The sequence below is a fragment of the Coptis chinensis genome, chromosome 8, assembly GCF_015680905.1.
Source record: "Coptis chinensis isolate HL-2020 chromosome 8, ASM1568090v1, whole genome shotgun sequence".
NCBI lineage: Eukaryota > Viridiplantae > Streptophyta > Magnoliopsida > Ranunculales > Ranunculaceae > Coptis > Coptis chinensis.
This window is the reverse complement of record NC_141463.1, coordinates 89,928,661-89,946,475: the sequence shown is the minus strand read 5'-3', so window position 1 is coordinate 89,946,475 and position 17,815 is coordinate 89,928,661. Positions and strand designations below refer to the sequence as shown.

Below are 17,815 nucleotides of genomic sequence, written 5' to 3'. Positions count from 1 at the left end.
ATTAAGAACTCAAAAAGTGGACTATGTGTACTCATTGTGCAAAATACCAAATTAAAATGTTTTCTTGAATGAGACCGACAATAATAAAATAAAACTGAAAGCTTAGGCCAATTGGGTGCTTTGTAACTGTGGCCAACACATCAGCTGCTTTCATGGTTCCTTAATTGTTGCTCGTGGCGCTTGGTAAACGACCTACCGAAGCTACCATAGAGTTGCAACTTGCAAGTGGGCAATTGCCCAATAGGTTGTAGGGACCAGTATCAGAAGCATCAACGATTCACCGACCCATTGTTACTATAAGTTGAACTTACCTATCAATCGTTCTCTTTAGAAACAGGTATGAAATGCTGATAAATTGCTGCGTCGCAATTTCCACATGTTTACTTTTAATTTGGTTTTAATTTGTTGATTAGAGTCATTGGCTGAGCTCTTTATTTAGTGGGACTCAGAAGTGAAAACCAAAATATTTGGCCTAAAAGATCACCGATACTAAAACTTAAGAAGCCACGAACAAGAACTTTCTGTATTATTTTAGCAGCAATGTCCCCATATTCTTTTGGCACAGTTGTTCTCAATGGACTTACGTATATCAGGGGCCAAATCAAGTTCTGTGAGAGAATGCCACGTCATGATTTTCATCATCATGGTGTGGGGAATTAAGCAAACAATTAGGGGTGTATAGAGTGGCTGGTTGGGCACACATTGGATCCTCAACCCAGTTAGATCGATTACTAATCCATTATTCTTATCATGTCTCCTGAACCATATACATTCCAGTTCTATTATGTCTCCTTGTCTCTTTAAACCACTTCTTTCCTTTATTTCTTCTCTTTGTCATGATCATCTGGAGTTGATGCTTTAACTGTTTGCTTAATTTTTAATAAACCATATGATAGGAAAGGAAAAAGAGAGACCTGTACCACTTATACCATACAACACATTTGATTGCCTATGTTTAGAGCGTACAAGTGTCGTAATGTCCGATAATCAGCTTAGGGGGGGCTTTATATTATTTGTCTCGTGACCTTAAACTAATTCATTATATCCTGATGCATAAATGTATTGAGCTTCATGAAGCCTAGCTGGGAAATAGTGAGCATCGATCTCCTAAGCAGTTTCTAAAATTGCGTTGGGATATACTTAGGAAAATCTCCAGTACCTAGAGCTGCAGTTGGTAGTTTCACTATGCCTCTTCAACGCAAAATGCACCAAGCTGCAACTGCTGAGTCGTCTGACATATTTTCATTACCAACTATGAGAAAAAGTATAATTGCATATTCCCGTGTTGGAATTGGTGGTACCAAAACCTTTGGCATCAACAAATCTTGCCTTATTGTTACATGTTTTAATTTAAAACCAATACACTACTGCATTACCTTGAAGACATAGTAAAATATATTAGTATTTTATCCCCGTTACAAGCTAATATATCCTTTACATTATCGGTACATATCTTCCTATATATCAATGGAGATAGATGATACTGGGAGCTTTTGAAAAATAATAACAAAATATTTAGAAAGTATAGCGGCAGAGTCTTCCAACATTTTAATGTTGATAACTGCACAAATTCAAGCTGCGTGCTTCTTCAACTTTGCTACAAGCTGGTAAAACAAGAATTCTGCAAGATATTCTTTAGCTTTGTTTATGACAAAAATACTTAAATATACTTGACGTGTAGAGGTCCAAAGATCTAAGATATGAGAAGTAGAGCAACAAAACTCTCTACGGTGAGGTTTACGTGTAAAGAATTTTTCATGTGAATCGTCATCACATGTAAAGCACAGAAATGATTAGGTAGGAAGTTGGAAGTACGATTTACAACAACAGCAAAAACAGCGAAAGAGTTCGATCTCCCAAATTTTTCAGGATTAATACGTGTAGGCATTACACCTGATTCTTCAAAGAAAATGGCACATGATCGAAAAACTGTAGGGAACATATTTTAATTTTGGACAATAAGACAACTGTGATGACAACCAAGAAACGATATGGGAATGAGCATATACACTAGTCACTAGCTCATACGTAGCTAAATCCTTCCATCCCTACGTCACTTTCATGCAAAAGTTAGGAATAATGTACTATTTTAGATCTCAGAACTTATTTTCTCAACATGGGCATCTAAAAATAGATCTTTCTCACTTGCCTTCTTTGAACATTCAACGTGTAAGAACCCGTGAGAGTAAATGACAAGTTATTTGAAATTGCTTCTATCCATATCCAATAACTACTACAAAGTCAGAAGTCAGAATTTGTTTATTGTACTACACTACTACGGATTCTCTTTAACTACCACATATCTTTGGCATATTATTGAGCATCATCTTTAGGATCTGTCGTTCTCCTTGGAGAAATGGAGAGGGACTTAATGACTTATGCCATATATATATATGCATCTTTAAAGTGAAATGGAGAGGGACTTAATAACTTATGCCATATATATATATGCATCTTTAAAGTGAAATGGAGAGGGACTTAATAACTTATGCCATATATATGCATCTCTAAAGTTAGCTCTAGAAGTTTTTCCTTTCTTCTCATTGATGTGGTCATGTGCCTTAATAGAAATGCTTCCCAAATTTATAGGGAATGTTGGTTGGTTTCTTTTTTGGTTGAAACTTTACCAAATTCATATTTGACGTGCAGTATACTAGTATCTGAATAGAAGATATTTTGATTGAGTTGGTCATTTCCTAGAAAAGAAAGATATGCTATCCAATTATCCAATTAACATTGCTAGCCATTTTAAAAGAAGTCAATCAACACGTGATTTACATATATAGTGTATGATTGGTGAAGAATTATGGTGGTGTTATATACAAGTTCTTAAATCTGAGATTATATATTATGTTCTAAAATTATTGCAGGTTTGATTTTCGGTCATGTATGAGTTTACTAGTGTCCGTACACTCCGTTCAAATCATTATAGTGCTATGGATCCTTGGGGCGATGGGATCTAGAAATTGGAATTTCTGTCACCCCGACCAAATTTGTTGTTACTCAAAAAAAAAAAAAAAAAAAAAAATTGAGAAAACAAAATATTAATCAAAACGACAAAAGCAAAGACTCCCACAGCACTGAAGTCACTTCTTCGTTCACAAATTTTCTGACACATACATGTTCACTGATGACATACATGTTTTATTGACTTTGTTAATACACTTTTGAGTGGATGAGGATGACATTTCCATGCTTAGAAAAGGGAAATTTTCTGTTCATTATACTTGGCGGATGTCGACCTAATTTCTAGTTTATGTGAAAATGATGTCCACCTATGGAAAAGAAATACTCAAAAACGATCACTTCCTTATAATCATATCTGTAGTTCAATTATTTGTATAGATGGAGAAGTTTATGAAGAAATTAAACTCTCTGATCAGGAAAATTGGCATTCCTATTAACTGAAAATTTAGATTTTCTATGACACCACCAGTAATGGATGACAACGAAATAGCAGAAACACCATGTTCACATATGCATGACAGCAGGAGATGTGGATGTGCATATGATTGACATGGTAACATCATGGTTTCATTCTTATTTTTTTCGTGCCGTCTACGGTAGTGAATGTATTGATTTGGGTCAGGTTTTGAAAAATCTGAATCCGAACCGATAATATATATTGTAAATCGAAACCGAATCGAAAACTATATAATCAATCACACAATTGATAAATATATATAAAATTAATAGTAAATATTACATATTACTAAAATATTATCTTTTCGGGTCGGTTATCGAAACCCATTGACAGCCCTACCTATATATGATTGAGTGGCGGAGTCAGGAATTTGTTACAGGGTGAGCCGGCGGTGAACTCCAACTCATATCAAATAGTGTGTACATGTGATTATTAGTTGGTTTTATTTTGGTTAAACAATTGCATATCAAATTGTTTGACAAATTGTTAATTTCTCTAGTTAAATTAATATTTTGAAAATCAAAAGTATATATATATTTTAGATAACAGACATTTCCTTATTTTGAAAGTGTTGGATGACAAATCGAACCTACTAGTTTGGTTAATTAGACTAAATAAAAAATTTAATATATTTTTGGCTTTAAATAAGGTGTTTAACTAGTAGTCTTATATTGCCCATAATATGTTTTTTTTTCCCTCTTCATTTGTGAATAAATAATATCACTTGGGCGTAATGCAAAATACGCTTGTGTAATGCGGCAACAAAGAAAAGTTCACTTGTAAATTTGTCATGTCAGCTGTTCTAAATTCTAACGGCAAAATAAGCTTGCGTAATGCAGCAACAAAAAAAAGTTCACTTGTTCTAAATTCTAACTACCAAGATGTTTTGTAGTAATTTAGTTTATACATGAATATAAAACAAAGCAACCGAAAAATACCTTTTGACCCAGCAGACTAAAGCCTTTATCTATAGGCAAAATAGGCAATTCATGAATATAAAAGAAAGCAACCCAAAAATATTTATGCCAAAATCCAAAATTCAGGGTGAGCCAGGGCGTACTCTGGGCCCCCCTGGCTCCGCCACTTTGACTATTCCCCCACTCACAAACTGGTGGGTATATGCAGGGCAATGCACCCTTCCACATGTGCTTCGCTAAAAGCCTAAAACACAACTCCAAATTAGTTGTTTGTTCTAAGTTTACCTTATTCTGAAATGTGTAGAACTGTAGGAGTTTTCAGGCGTGAGATCCGCCTATAATAGTTACGTTGATATGACCTGTAGGAACTGTTACCATCCCCCATTCACCCCTATCAAAATATACAACCACACACAAACAAAGGGAACTGAGAAAGAGCGTTTTTTTTTTTAATTTTTTTCGATAAGAAGCGAGAGATAACGTTACTCTACACTTCTGTGTGCCTAAAACACACTCGCAAACATTAAAAAAATATATATAGAGGTAGAATCCACATCTAAGCCAATAATCATTTTATATCAAGTACATATTTTGCCCAGCGATTCACATGATTTGCATTTACCATGTCAAGATAACACCTCAACCAACATAATTTTACATTAAATACATTAAATACATTTAACTGATAACAACTGCCCCTACTTTCTTTTTGAGCCAAAAAATGTTGTTTGCGTTAGATGTTCATACTTCATACACACTGTACTGCAACAGTATGTTATAACACATTTGCTAAAGTTTTTCAATGCTACACTCCTGTGATGTGACTCCGAGTTTTACAATTTCCACGATCCATAGAGAATGCAGGACTGGAAGACCCAGACTATGATCTGGAGCAGCTTGTACATAACTTCTTGATCAGTTGCAGATCAACTCTGCAGACCAATTTTACCAAACTATCATACGGCATAAGTGATTATGTTACAGGCGAGATAAATTGCAGCATAGAATAAATAGTCGCAGACACGGAAATGATATATTATCCCATGGAAACTTGCTTTACCTCACTGGTTTTGCATATTACGATTCTCGAGGACCATCAAATGATTGATTCTTTCTCAAGTTCCAATGAAGGCCTTCATGGATGCTCCGCAAAAAATCATTTGTGGAATCAACTTGGCACGCCGTTGGAACAGGCCAAGGGGCCATGCTGCAAACAAGTGCATCACCAGCTCCCAGTTTTTTCCTGTCCTTTCCATCAAAAGATGCCCATGCTTGCCCCCTGCTATTGAAAGGTACTTGCACCCGTACTGTCACATACTCGGGTAATATCAAAGGTCTAAAGGATAGAGAGTGTGGACAAATTGGGGTAAAGAGGATGCCAGGAACCTGCATTTAAATAAACACATGGAAATATAAGCACAGAAACTTGAGCATTTACAGTTATATACTACTGAGAATTTATCAGTTGTCACTAACACATGGAAAGGTTTGTTGAGTTTATATCTTTTTTGTAAATAAATACTTTAAAATTAAACAAGCATTTCAATGGCCATATGATGACACAGAAGATAATCAAGTCAATGGAGCTGAATCATATAGCTATTTCGTTTGACCTTATGTCTCCTACATATATCTTGTCCATAAAATTAACAGTACTAGGAAGGTCCAACTAATCGCTTCAGAATAAGAAAGATAAGGAAAACGCAAGGGCAGTGATAACCAAGTAGCTGTACAAAGTAAATACATATGGTATCAAAACATGCCTGAGGATGGACCATTGACCCTCCAGCTGCCAATGAATATGCAGTGCTTCCTGATGTTGTTGATAAGATCAACCCATCCCCTTGTACAGAAGTCACAAAAGACGAGTCGCAATAACATTCCAGATTAGTCAGGTAAGATGACATACCACGATCAATCGTCACCTCGTTCAGGACAAGAATAGGTTCTTCTATCTCTAGTTCATCCTTCGCTGCATCTCTAACAACATAGCACTGCAGCCGGTGACGCAATGTGATACTAACGGGACCCTTTAGGACTGAATTGAGGCACTCCCTATAATGCTCACATTCTGAAGCTTATTAAAGATCACTTTGGCACAATTCCATCAAAGCACAGTTGATTTTACATATTCAGGAATAATACCTAACCAGCAATAGTAAACTCATGCATGGTAGGAAAAAGTTAAAAAAGTTGATGTTAGCCTAAATGTCACAGGATCCCAACTTCAGTTGAACCTTCAGAAAACATCTTTTATAGTATGGTTTTACCCTTTTGTGAAACAAAATCTTTAAAAAGGACAACCTCATTGAGAGTTGATCGGAACTAATCATGGGAATGGGATAAAACAAGTTAAATTAGTATCGATAGAATCAATTGGTAAAAGATTCCCTGCAAGTACGGGTGACTTCAGTCTTCGGATCGAATCAAGGGATTTTGGAAAAATTTCCGATTTTTTTTTTTTTTGAAGACAAGATGCTTTCCGGTTCTAATCCAATTATTTTCTCAAAATTCGGAAAAAAAATGGCAAATAATCAAAGATTTCAAAATTGGACAAAAATTCGGCAAAAATAATAAAAAAATTGGAAAATCTTTTTTTCGCAACCATTTTGTACATGTTAATACATTCATTCAGCAACCACTTTGAACTTGTTAATACACTGATTCGGTAAGCATTTTCAACATGTTAATACATTCATGTTCATCTTGTCAAAAACAGATACAACCCAAGTAAAATTCCAAACATGTTAATGAAGTAATAACTAAAACATAACATAACATAAAAGACCGGCCAAACTAGACTTATGTTGTATATGTTGCAACTTATAAGTTGGATCGGATTTGAAAACTCATCCAATTCCGATCCAATTTTTTTTTTCAGAAAATCAGAACATCAGAACAAAAATATCAGTGCCAATTCGGAAAATTATCGAATCAGTTTTCGGAAAAATGGGAATTTCGGAAAAAAAAAGTGGTACCCCTATCTGTAAGGCAAGAGTGAAACCAAATCACTATTGAGCCTTATTTTAATCTCTCACTAAGACCAGCCCCTAATCTGAAGAACCACACAGAATGGTCTTACTCACTAGGCAAATCTCCACAATGATATATCACATACTGGAAAGAGGAATCGAGATCTATATAAATCTATTAAACAGTAGCGACATTTTCAAGCAAATATGAAGGATACGAAATGAGGTCATAAAGCCCAGAGACCCAAGAGAAAATGGGACGACAGGAGGAACTGGTCCTTTGAACATTGATGCTGCCTGTAATGAAGAAACAAATAGTCAGTACTCTTACTATATTCACAATAAAAACAATATAATTTGAGTAACAAGAATACAAATTCAAAATGGTACTAATCACATTGGAGCACATGAGATGAATTCCCAGGATTGTGTAGTGCGGTAATCATTATGACTGACAAATTTCCACTGAAAGACTAATAGGAGCCCAAGATGCAAAAAACAATACCACACAAAAGCACTTGCAGAACAGAATAACTTTTATCTCCTGTGGACTCCAGTTACTACTGGTCTTCTTTCACTTTAATTTTCTCCACAAGAATTTGAAGTTTTCTGAAGCAATATTGAAAAGACTCAAAGGAGCATCATTCTAATTTTCTAGCACAAATCAACTTTGATTACCTCTTTCAGCTGGGATGATAAAGCATGGCAACATCCACTTCTAATTGCTAGTAAGTACATTGTGAAAGCCTTAATATATGTATTTTTCTCATATGACAGACAATGAGTAGTTTATTAGCTTTCCTATTTTCCTGCATATTTTAGCTGATCAAGTTTAGCACCAGCTTGGTTTCTTCAAGAACTGTTGTTATTACTTATTACCCATAATTTCAAGATTTTGTTTTCAGAACCACTAAATGTATGGGTTAATCAGTTGCATATAACTATTTCCTTTAGAAATCAAGACGGCCAACGCTTATTACATCAACTGCATCACCTGGCTCTAACGCCAACTTATTTGCAGGATTTAGTTGAAGTAAGAGGTCCAAGGACTACAATACAACCAAGATGGTGAAGGTTTAAGAACCTTTTCCATCTCTGTAATTTCAAAATTGTGCTCACTGTCTTCATATTTCTAATGGTCAACAGTTAATACTCAAAATTTCTTAATACAAGTTGAAAAAACAGCTCCATATGCATGTGTTTCTTAGCACTTTAAGGAACCACAGTGATGCAGTGCATTCTTTCTATCTAAAAGAGAAAATTATATTGTATATGTTTCTGATATGCAGGACATACACTAGTAGGCCAGTCATTGTACAAAAAACAATACACGTACCCAAAGCACCGTTCCATCTCCCCCGAGAGTTACAACAAGATCAACTTTCGTATGGAGAAGAAATATTTCCTTCTCTGCAAAATAATAGAAAAATAACAAATACTTAGAATTCATAACCATGACTACAATATAGTGACACTAATATTGAAAATTTATAATGTATCAAGTGGTGACATACCATGAAAGAGCCATTTTTTTTAATCATTTCGTACACCTATAAGCATGAAGTACTGATATTAAAGCAACAAAGATGAGATACACTTGTATCTTACAATACATTCCTCTGAGGGCAGCTAATTATGGAACACACCACCATTTGCAATCATGTGGGGTATTGGATTGCAGAGGAGCTGAAGACACTTCAAGGACCAATCTCTGCCTAAGCACAGTGTTGTGGAAAATTCATATTCCTCAATCTCCGAAAAGTTCACATTCATACAGGCATCTAGTCTCTTCTGAGATTTATCTCCATATGTGAGAACTTATATTGAGAAGTGAAGATTTCTACAACCTTTTTGTATGTGCAGGTGTGATCATGTGGAGATTGGTGGGCCAAAAATAGAGACAGTAAAATCACCTTAAAACCCATGTCAAATTCCTCTTAAAGTTTCATACTTTTCTGGTGTACCTTCGTAGTTCCTCTTAATCTTTCTTAAACTACCTATTCCAATAGTTGTACCGAATGAATCATCGATTGAATTTCTTGATAGTTTATAGAAAGTCTCTTCTTGTATACATAGTAACTCTAACAGATAACCTTTTTCCAAAGAAAGCATATGAAAAATCAGGATAACAGCTCGGAGAGGTTTATTAGCAAATAAAAAAGTAAGTGAAGACTGAAGAATCACAGTTGTAAGAAGTGTATTGACTATTGAGTCTACAAATTCCTACTTAAAACAAATTAGGAAATAAAGCATCTTATTTTTTACCATCTTCCCAAGATTTTACAAAGCTGAAGTAAGAAGACTCCGTTAGAAGTTCAGTTCTCACACGTGGTTCCACAAAAATGTCTATTTTCTTCTGATCTTTCAGCCATCTGATGAAATAATTCAGTAAATGTAGATACTAATTAGATTTGATATTGACGAGAAATTAATCAAAAGTTGGACACAAGTATTGAATCTTTAAAATACGCTACAGGGAATAATTATGAAGAGGGTCTATATATAAGCTCCAGCATGGCTCATGCAAAAGACAAACATGAAAACTTGTCTGGGAATAGAAAGCCTTATAAGCATAAAGGCACAAGCATGACCCAGAAAATTTATACTGAATTTGTTATTTCTTTTAGACAACAATTCATAGAAAACATAGGGAACACTAGTTGCTTATAAAACCAACAGCCTCAGAAAGCCCAATTATAACCAATCTAATGACAAAGCATAAATGGGACTGGATATTGTATTTCATAATGGTAATCTCTTTCTTCTTGACAAAAGTCCTTAAATCTATAAACAAGGTGCTTATACCTGTTAGAGTTCTACGAGGACATATCCCGAGGTGCGGACTTGCCCCCGACCCAAATATTTGAGGAATATTTGAGGCTGGCAGTTTCTATTATTGTAAACCCTTATTTTTCCTATATATATTGAAGTGATACAAGGCCAAAACTAATAAGGCCGTATCCTCTTTTTCTCCAACTTCTTCTCCATTAACAACAATAAATGAGTGATATCCACTCCAAACTGGAACTATTAACTCTGGCTCCAAAACTGGTAACCAGGACTGCATCCTTTTAATGTAATAGAAGTAGTACTGAATAGATTTGTCTTCTGATGAAAACAAAATTGCTAAAACCTGAAAGAGCCAGACACCCATAGGCCCAAGTCCATGAAGTAATCAGTTCCTCATCTCATAAGAGAGCAGCGTTTAATTTGGTGTACTGATAAGGAACAACATTCTTAACTATTTACAGATGAAGTAGGTACACTTAGACTTGATAATTATTTTATATACACATGAATGCAGAACCATATTACCCACACAGAGATGAACTTCAGGATACTCAATGGGTGCATCCTAAATGGTAAAGACGCATAATCCTCCTTTAAATAGACTTAGAAGTTAAAGAGATGTCTGATACAGAGTGTCAATAATCTCCATTATATAAGACTATCCGCTATCCGGACTCATCTTCATGTAGTTCAGAACCCCCAAGTTCCCAACACATGCACATGTACAAGTCAGGCCATTTTGTCTCTTAAGTATCTTAAGCAATTGAACTAAAACAATATTTGACATCATGTTCTGACTCAAGTAATCAACTAGGGGGTTGAAGAACATTATGAAGCCATTTTTTCACAATATATCCATCACTTCAGAAAATTAAGCAATATTTCACACTGTCGAGATACTACAGTTTCTACTTTCTACAGCATTACAATTGGCATGATATTTCATATGAAATCTTTCTTAGGATCATATTTATTGTTGTGAATAATAAAATAAAATGCCTCCAACAAAACCAAATAATTGTTTCATTTACTCTTCTGGGTTAGAACAGATGGGAAGGTAATAGCTCTCCCTTGGACTGAGGGTACATTTGAAATAAAAGCAGTTGCATGTTCCCATTATTGATTCTAGCACCAGAAACCACAAGTCCACAAGTATCTTTTATTTGGATTTTTGGTCAATGTGAACATCCTATCAAACAAAGTAGGACACCCACGGCATATTGATTAGTTTTTTATTTAGAAAGATACTATAAGACTCTTAAAATCTATCACTAAACACTAGCATAAAATTGATAATTGACTCCTGAATAGGTCATATGGAATGTGCAAATTAAGTAACAATGAGTACTTCAACAGCCACACCTGACCATTTCTGCACAAAGGATTCGAACAGAATTTGAGTTCGGTTTGGTCAACACAAGCACAGTCTGTGGGGGTGATTCCCACTTCAAGGAAATCTGAAATGGAGAGGTGATTTTAATTAAAGGCGCATAAATTTAGATAACAAAACAAAAAGAAAGAACGAAAGTTGGGTAACCGATGGGAGAAGTAGAAGTATTCATGAAACTGTTACTGATTCAATTAGACGGGTAACAATTAAGAAGCCTCCTGACATATAACCTAAGCTAGTAAGTTCTATGCTGTCAATTGAAACCAATGATTGTTATGATTACCTGCTTACTGCTGCGCTCTGCGGTTGTTATGTTTCCTCTTTCGAAAGAGACAATGTCATGCTTGTGCTGGCCGCTACCATTGCATCCCCATGAAAGCCTAAACGATGCCTGCCAAAAAAAAAAAAATTAAAGATTGTCCTAACATCTAATGGTAGTTGTACATTGTTGCAATTAAGATTTAAGACTGTTATGCTGTTCATATCAACTTAAATACCCACAAGAAAAATGGCAATTTAAAACGAAATACTTCAGCTGAAAAATCATATGTGAACATCATATCAGAGACAAACAAATTGAATGTACCTTTTTCCTTAACCTACTGTCCACGACAATGGAATTAGACTCTGTTTCTTCTCCATCCCGAAGAACCTCGTGGGAGCAGATACCATGCTGTCCACAGCACTTCTCAGAAACCAGATACGGCAGCACTGTCCTTTTTACCTCAGTATCATAGTCCTGATATAATGCTTCTGTAGTATATAAGCCAATACAAATCTAGATTATCTAGATGCAGTTGTAAATTCCAAACCAGAATCCAAGACAAAATGAATGCAAAGTTGGTTCTTAAGTCCTTGTGTGTATTTTGATTTGGTAATCTTTGGGCCATGTACCTGTAAAATGAAGCATTTAACGAACTTGTAACTTAGATCACTTGTCAAACCTTTACGTTCCAGTTGCAAATTTCGAGCCCTCTCTAATTCATATTTACGCTTCCATTCAGCTGCTTCAGCTTGAGCAGAAGCCTTTCCTTCAGCCACCCTTCTTAATGCCTTTGCAACAGCTATACCAAATAATAAATAATAATAATAATAATGTAAGCAACAGACATCAAAACTAGCCCCGTAAAAAAAAAAAAAAAAAACAATCTTTACTTCGCATAGCTTCTGAGAATTCAATAAGATGGTCATCAGCTTCCTTTGCAGGTAGTTGTAGAAGCAAATCTTGCATTGCCTTGTCAGAATCCAAGGAAGAAAGTGAGTCGTCCATGTAACCATTCTCTGGCTGCGAGATTGAATTCATAACGAGTCGATGATTGAATCAATGAATGTTATGTTTGTTTGTTTGTTTTTAGGCTGGGAATTGGGACCCACGTTTTTAAACGTGTCAGCAATATTGCAACTAGTCTTTACATCAAACTTCACTAAAAGATGTCAGATCTCTCGACTCGCGACCTCTCTCTCTACGTTGACTTCGACCGACCTCACGTGTTTATAAAAATATACATATATTATATTTGATGCAACACAAAATTAATAGGTAAAATTTCAATCACATTATTTTATATCTTTTATTTTATTCAACCTTAATAACTACTTTGCAATATTGAATAGATTTATGTAAATAAATGTGAAATCATATTTAAAAGTTTCGTGACTATTATATAAATACTAATATTTAGCTTTCTAAGTACTAATATAAAATACACGCAATATATATTTATTTGTTTTTCTAAGTATTTAAATGTAATAATAATCAACAACCAAATGATGGAAATTAACTAGTTAGTGAGGTCTACTCATTTATTGTTGTTGCCATCGAAAGAGCAATTATAGAAAATAAATCCACGCCATATAAAATTTATATCACCGAGCAATAAAAAATACTCTATTTCTTATTTCTTATTTATTATTTTTTTTTTCTCTCATTTTTTTCCCCTTTTTCTCCTAAGCAAACTATATGTTTTAGATTTAAGAAAATGAAATAGTATTCCATAATTATAAAATCTCTATACCCATTCGCTCCCATATTATCTCACCTTAATAAAGAAAATATTCATTCTAGCTCAAAAAAATTCTATGTTAATAAAATCCCCAAAACTTAAAAACTTTTTTATTAAACCCTTTTCAAACTAAACAAATTATTTTATCTCGTTTTCAAAAAGTCAAACAAAACACGCATCTTAATACTAAATTACCACAATATAGATCCGGATCTAAAAGAATATTCTCGACGTTGATGTAGTTCTATTGAGCAAATACTTCCGAAAAATATTTTAAAATAATTTGCATTTAAGGGATACAGTTGTTTTCCATTATTTTGGAAGAAATTATGTTCGGAGTTGCCGAAATTATCGAATACTATTTTATAAAGCTAAAAAAAATCAAATGAACTAGCTACCCAAATGAAAACATCCAATTAAAAAACTCGTAGGCCGGTTACTTCATCAACTTTGTAAGAATGATCTCTCTAATACACATGTCATTTTCATTTTTCCATTGTTATTCATATTAATATACCATTCACAATATCTTACATTAACTTATACATCAAATCCATATTCATGAATTTTTTAGCACAAAACAACAAACAAAGTATTTATTTCATAATATTAATATTATATTTGATGCAACACAAAATTAATAGGTAAAATTTCAATCACATTATTTTATATCTTTTACATTATTCAACCTTAATAACTACTTCGCAATATTGATTAGATTCATGTAAATAAATGTGAAATCATATTTAAAAGTTTCATGACCATTATATAAATATTAATATTTAGCATTCCAAGTACCAACATAAAATACACGTAATATATATTTATTTGTTTTTCTAAGTATTTAAACGTAATAAGAATCAATAGCCAAATAATTGAAATTAACTAGTTAGTGAAGTCTACTCATTTATTGTTGTTGCCATCGAAAGAGCAATCATAGGAAATAAATCTACGCCACATAAAATTTATATCACCAAGCAATAAAAAATACTCTATTTCTTATTTCCTATTTATTCTTTTTAATCTTATTTTGTTTTTTTGTTTTCTTTTTCTCCTAAGCAAACCATATGTTTTAGATCTAAGAAAACTAAATAGTATTCCATGATTATAAAAATCTCTATACCCATTTGTTCCCATATTATCTCACCTTACTAAATACAATATTTATTCTAGCTCAAAAAAAATTCTATGTTAATAAAATCCCTACACCATATTTTAAAACTTAAAAACTTTTTTTATTAAACCCTTTTCAAACTAAACAATTTATTTCATCTCATTTTCAAAAAGTCAAACATATTGCACTCAAATCAATTGACTATTTAAGACATAATAAATAATATATTACAAATTATAAAATAAATTATTTTGGATATTAATATACCATTCACAATATCTTACATTGACTTATACATCAAATACATATTCATGTATTTATTAGCACAAAACAACAAACAAAGTATTTATTTCATAAATATGAATATTATATTTGATGTAACACAAAATTAATAGGTAAAATTTCAATCACATTATTTTACAACTTTTACGTTATTCAACCTTAATAACTACTTCGCAATATTGAATAGATGCATGTAAATAAATGTGAAATCATATTTAAAAGTTTCATGACCATTATATAAACACTAATATTTAGCGTTCCAAGTACCAATATAAAATACACACAATATATATTTATTTGTTTTTCTAAGTATTTAAATGTAACTAGCCAATTAGCCCACCCGCGGTTGGGTCTACTACATTAATAGTTCAATAGCTTGTCCGTAACCGATCCATAGTCATCTCAATCTAAAATTGTGGAGTTTCATGAAATTCTAGCTTAATTACGAACCATTATTATGAAATTCTAGCTTATGGACCATCCAATTGTGAATTACCATAATTAACCACTTCAATTCTTTGCCAATGGTAGATAATGCTACATTGGTAGTTTACAATTTAAAAGCCCAAAATCCACTTGAATAAATAATATATGCATATTGATAGCTAATGATTCAATAGCCCCATGTCCACTTGAATAAATAATAGAAACGGAAGTCCTAGTGAATTCACAATAGATACGTACTCTAATTCTTTGTCAAGAAAAAGAAACAAAAATAAATAAATATATATATAATAAATAAATAAAACAAAAGAAAACGAAATCATGCCTCGTTAAAACAATTAATGAAGTTTGAACTTGAACATAAAAACAATATCTTGGATAATCTACATTAATAGTAAGGATCAAATTGTTTTGTTCAAAGAAAAATTCCATTTAATGTTAATGTGATTTTCCACATGCTATTATTATACCGAACACATACTTTTACATTTTCAGTGATAGAGTGTCCCTAAAAATTTCAGATAATTTTCCTCCATATCGACATTTCCAGAGTTATAAAGAACACAACTCTGCACGGTATGTACACTTCCAGAGACATCCATAACATAGAGCTTCTGCTATCGTCATATAACTGTGTGTATATAGTTGTTAGACATCTGCAGGCACTACCATCTCCAGGCATCGAAAAGTTCCACGTTAATGGATTTTCTCAATCATCTCCAGCTTCTTGTAATTAGCATTCAGAGCCACTGGCTGCTTTCTTGCCAGTTTCTCCTTTTTAGTTGAACCTACAAAAGGACCAGTCCAATTATTGTCTAAAAATTGAAATACCAGCTAAGAAAATAGAAATCCAAGAGAACCCATGCATTGGAAATATCATTTGTATATTTGCCTGCCCTTACTTGCCATTTGTTTTTTTAAAGTGGAAATGGAAAATAAACATTCTATATACCTTAAGTTGGCTGGATTCTTTGCATGAGGGAGACCAAAAGCCCCTGCTGCGCTGCGTAGACATATTCAAATCATCAAAATGACATTTAGGAGGTACTAAGGATGGATAACTCCGGCAAGCATACAACTAGTTTTGCAGTAAGCAGGTGTATAAACGTGACCCTGTTCCGAATAACAAACTCTTAGAATCCAACTGAAATGAAAAAGGACATATATACCTTTTAAGTATGATTGATAACATCTACATCATTAGCTAATCAAATAGTAGAATCATACCACCTACTACAATGCCAAGCTTGTTTGTCATTTGTTGGCTCAAGACTTGTGTTCTTATCGCTCATTGCTATGCAGCCATACCAAATGTCATTGAAGGGGTGTTCTTTATATATATATATACCACTATTGCCGACATTAAAAGAAAATCAACTTAATCAGATATTAGATTTCAAGTAGTAAGATATCATATAGATATTACACTAAAGAAAGACTAATAATTTGATCAGATTCCAATTAAACATGTTGTTGATACATTGGAAATGTACATCCCTACTATAAAACAAATTTTCTACATGCTTGGCTTCATATTATTTATTCACGTCGGAACTTAAACCCCAGTTGATCAAATCTATGGCATGCTCAGCATGAGGCTTCAAAGATCAACATGACCCTATTTGATAAAAACTGGGTTAAGCTCAAATATTTATTAAATGTTTCATGTAAATAAAAACTATTACCGATAAAAACTACTTCGCAATATTGAATAGATTCATATAAATAAATGTGGAATCATATTTAAAAGTTTCATGACCATTATATAAACACTAATATTTAGTGTTCCAAGTACCAATATAGAACACACGCAATATATATTTATTTGTTTTTCTAAGTATTTAAACGTAATAAGAATCAACAACAAAATAATTGAAATTAACTAGTTAGTGAGGTCTACTCACCTATTGTTGTTGCCATCGAAAGAGCAATCATAGAAAATAAATCCACGCCACATAAAATTTATAATACAAAGCAATAAAAAAAATACTCTATTTCTTATTTCTTATTTTTAATCTTCTTTTGTTTGTTTTTTTCTCTCATTCTTTTTTTTTTTTTTTTTTTTTTTCTCCTAAGCAAACCATATGTTTTAGATCTAAGAAAACTAAATAATATTCCATAATTATAAAATCTCTATACCCATTTGCTCCCATATTATATCACATTAATAAAGAAAATATTCATTCTAGCTCAAAAAAAGTCTATGTTAATAAAATCTCTACACCATATTTTAAAACTTAAAAACTTTTTTTTATTAAACCCTTTTCAAACTAAACAAATTATTTTCTCCCGTTTTCAAAAAGTCAAACATATTGCACTCAAATCAATTAACTATTTAAGACATAATAAATAATATATTATAAATTATAAAATAAATGATTTTGGATATTAAATAAAAATAGGAATATTACAAATACTCTAAATTAAATCTCTCTCCCCCACAAAAATTATGAAAACTGAAACTATATCTCTTTTTTAA

General features: G+C 33.0%; 1 protein-coding gene across 3 annotated transcripts; it reads right to left on the bottom strand.

Moving 5' to 3' along the window:
- Nucleotides 1-4,898: 4,898 nt before the first annotated feature.
- NADK1 (NAD kinase 1) lies at nt 4,899-12,864 on the bottom strand. Of its 3 annotated transcripts, none has more exons than XM_086576759.1 (11): nt 12,649-12,864; nt 12,438-12,557; nt 12,080-12,246; nt 11,777-11,884; nt 11,466-11,560; nt 9,579-9,685; nt 8,650-8,723; nt 7,532-7,610; nt 6,105-6,412; nt 5,402-5,727; nt 4,899-5,294 (listed from the first exon to the last, which is right to left on the bottom strand). In XM_086576759.1, exons 1-10 carry the CDS (start codon nt 12,794-12,796, stop codon nt 5,419-5,421), a joined length of 1,515 nt encoding a protein of 504 aa, XP_086432885.1. In that variant the 5' UTR covers nt 12,797-12,864; the 3' UTR covers nt 4,899-5,294; nt 5,402-5,418. The 3 variants fall into 3 exon arrangements, with proteins under 3 accessions (XP_086432885.1, XP_086432884.1, XP_086432886.1); XM_086576758.1 differs by having other exon boundaries at nt 4,899-5,273; XM_086576760.1 differs by lacking the exon at nt 12,649-12,864 and having other exon boundaries at nt 4,899-5,273; nt 12,388-12,557.
- Between the last annotated feature and the right edge of the window lie 4,951 nt (nt 12,865-17,815).

Coding starts and splice junctions, on each gene's coding strand:
- NADK1 (XM_086576759.1), bottom strand. CDS start 12,796: ATGAATTCAATCTCGCAGCCAGAGAATGGTTACATGGACGACTCACTT. Junction 11,561..11,776: donor CAGAGCGCAGCAGTAAGCAG/GTAATCATAACA, acceptor TCTCCATTTCAG/ATTTCCTTGAAGTGGGAATC. Junction 8,724..9,578: donor TGTAAAATCTTGGGAAGATG/GTAAAAAATAAG, acceptor ATTATTTTGCAG/AGAAGGAAATATTTCTTCTC.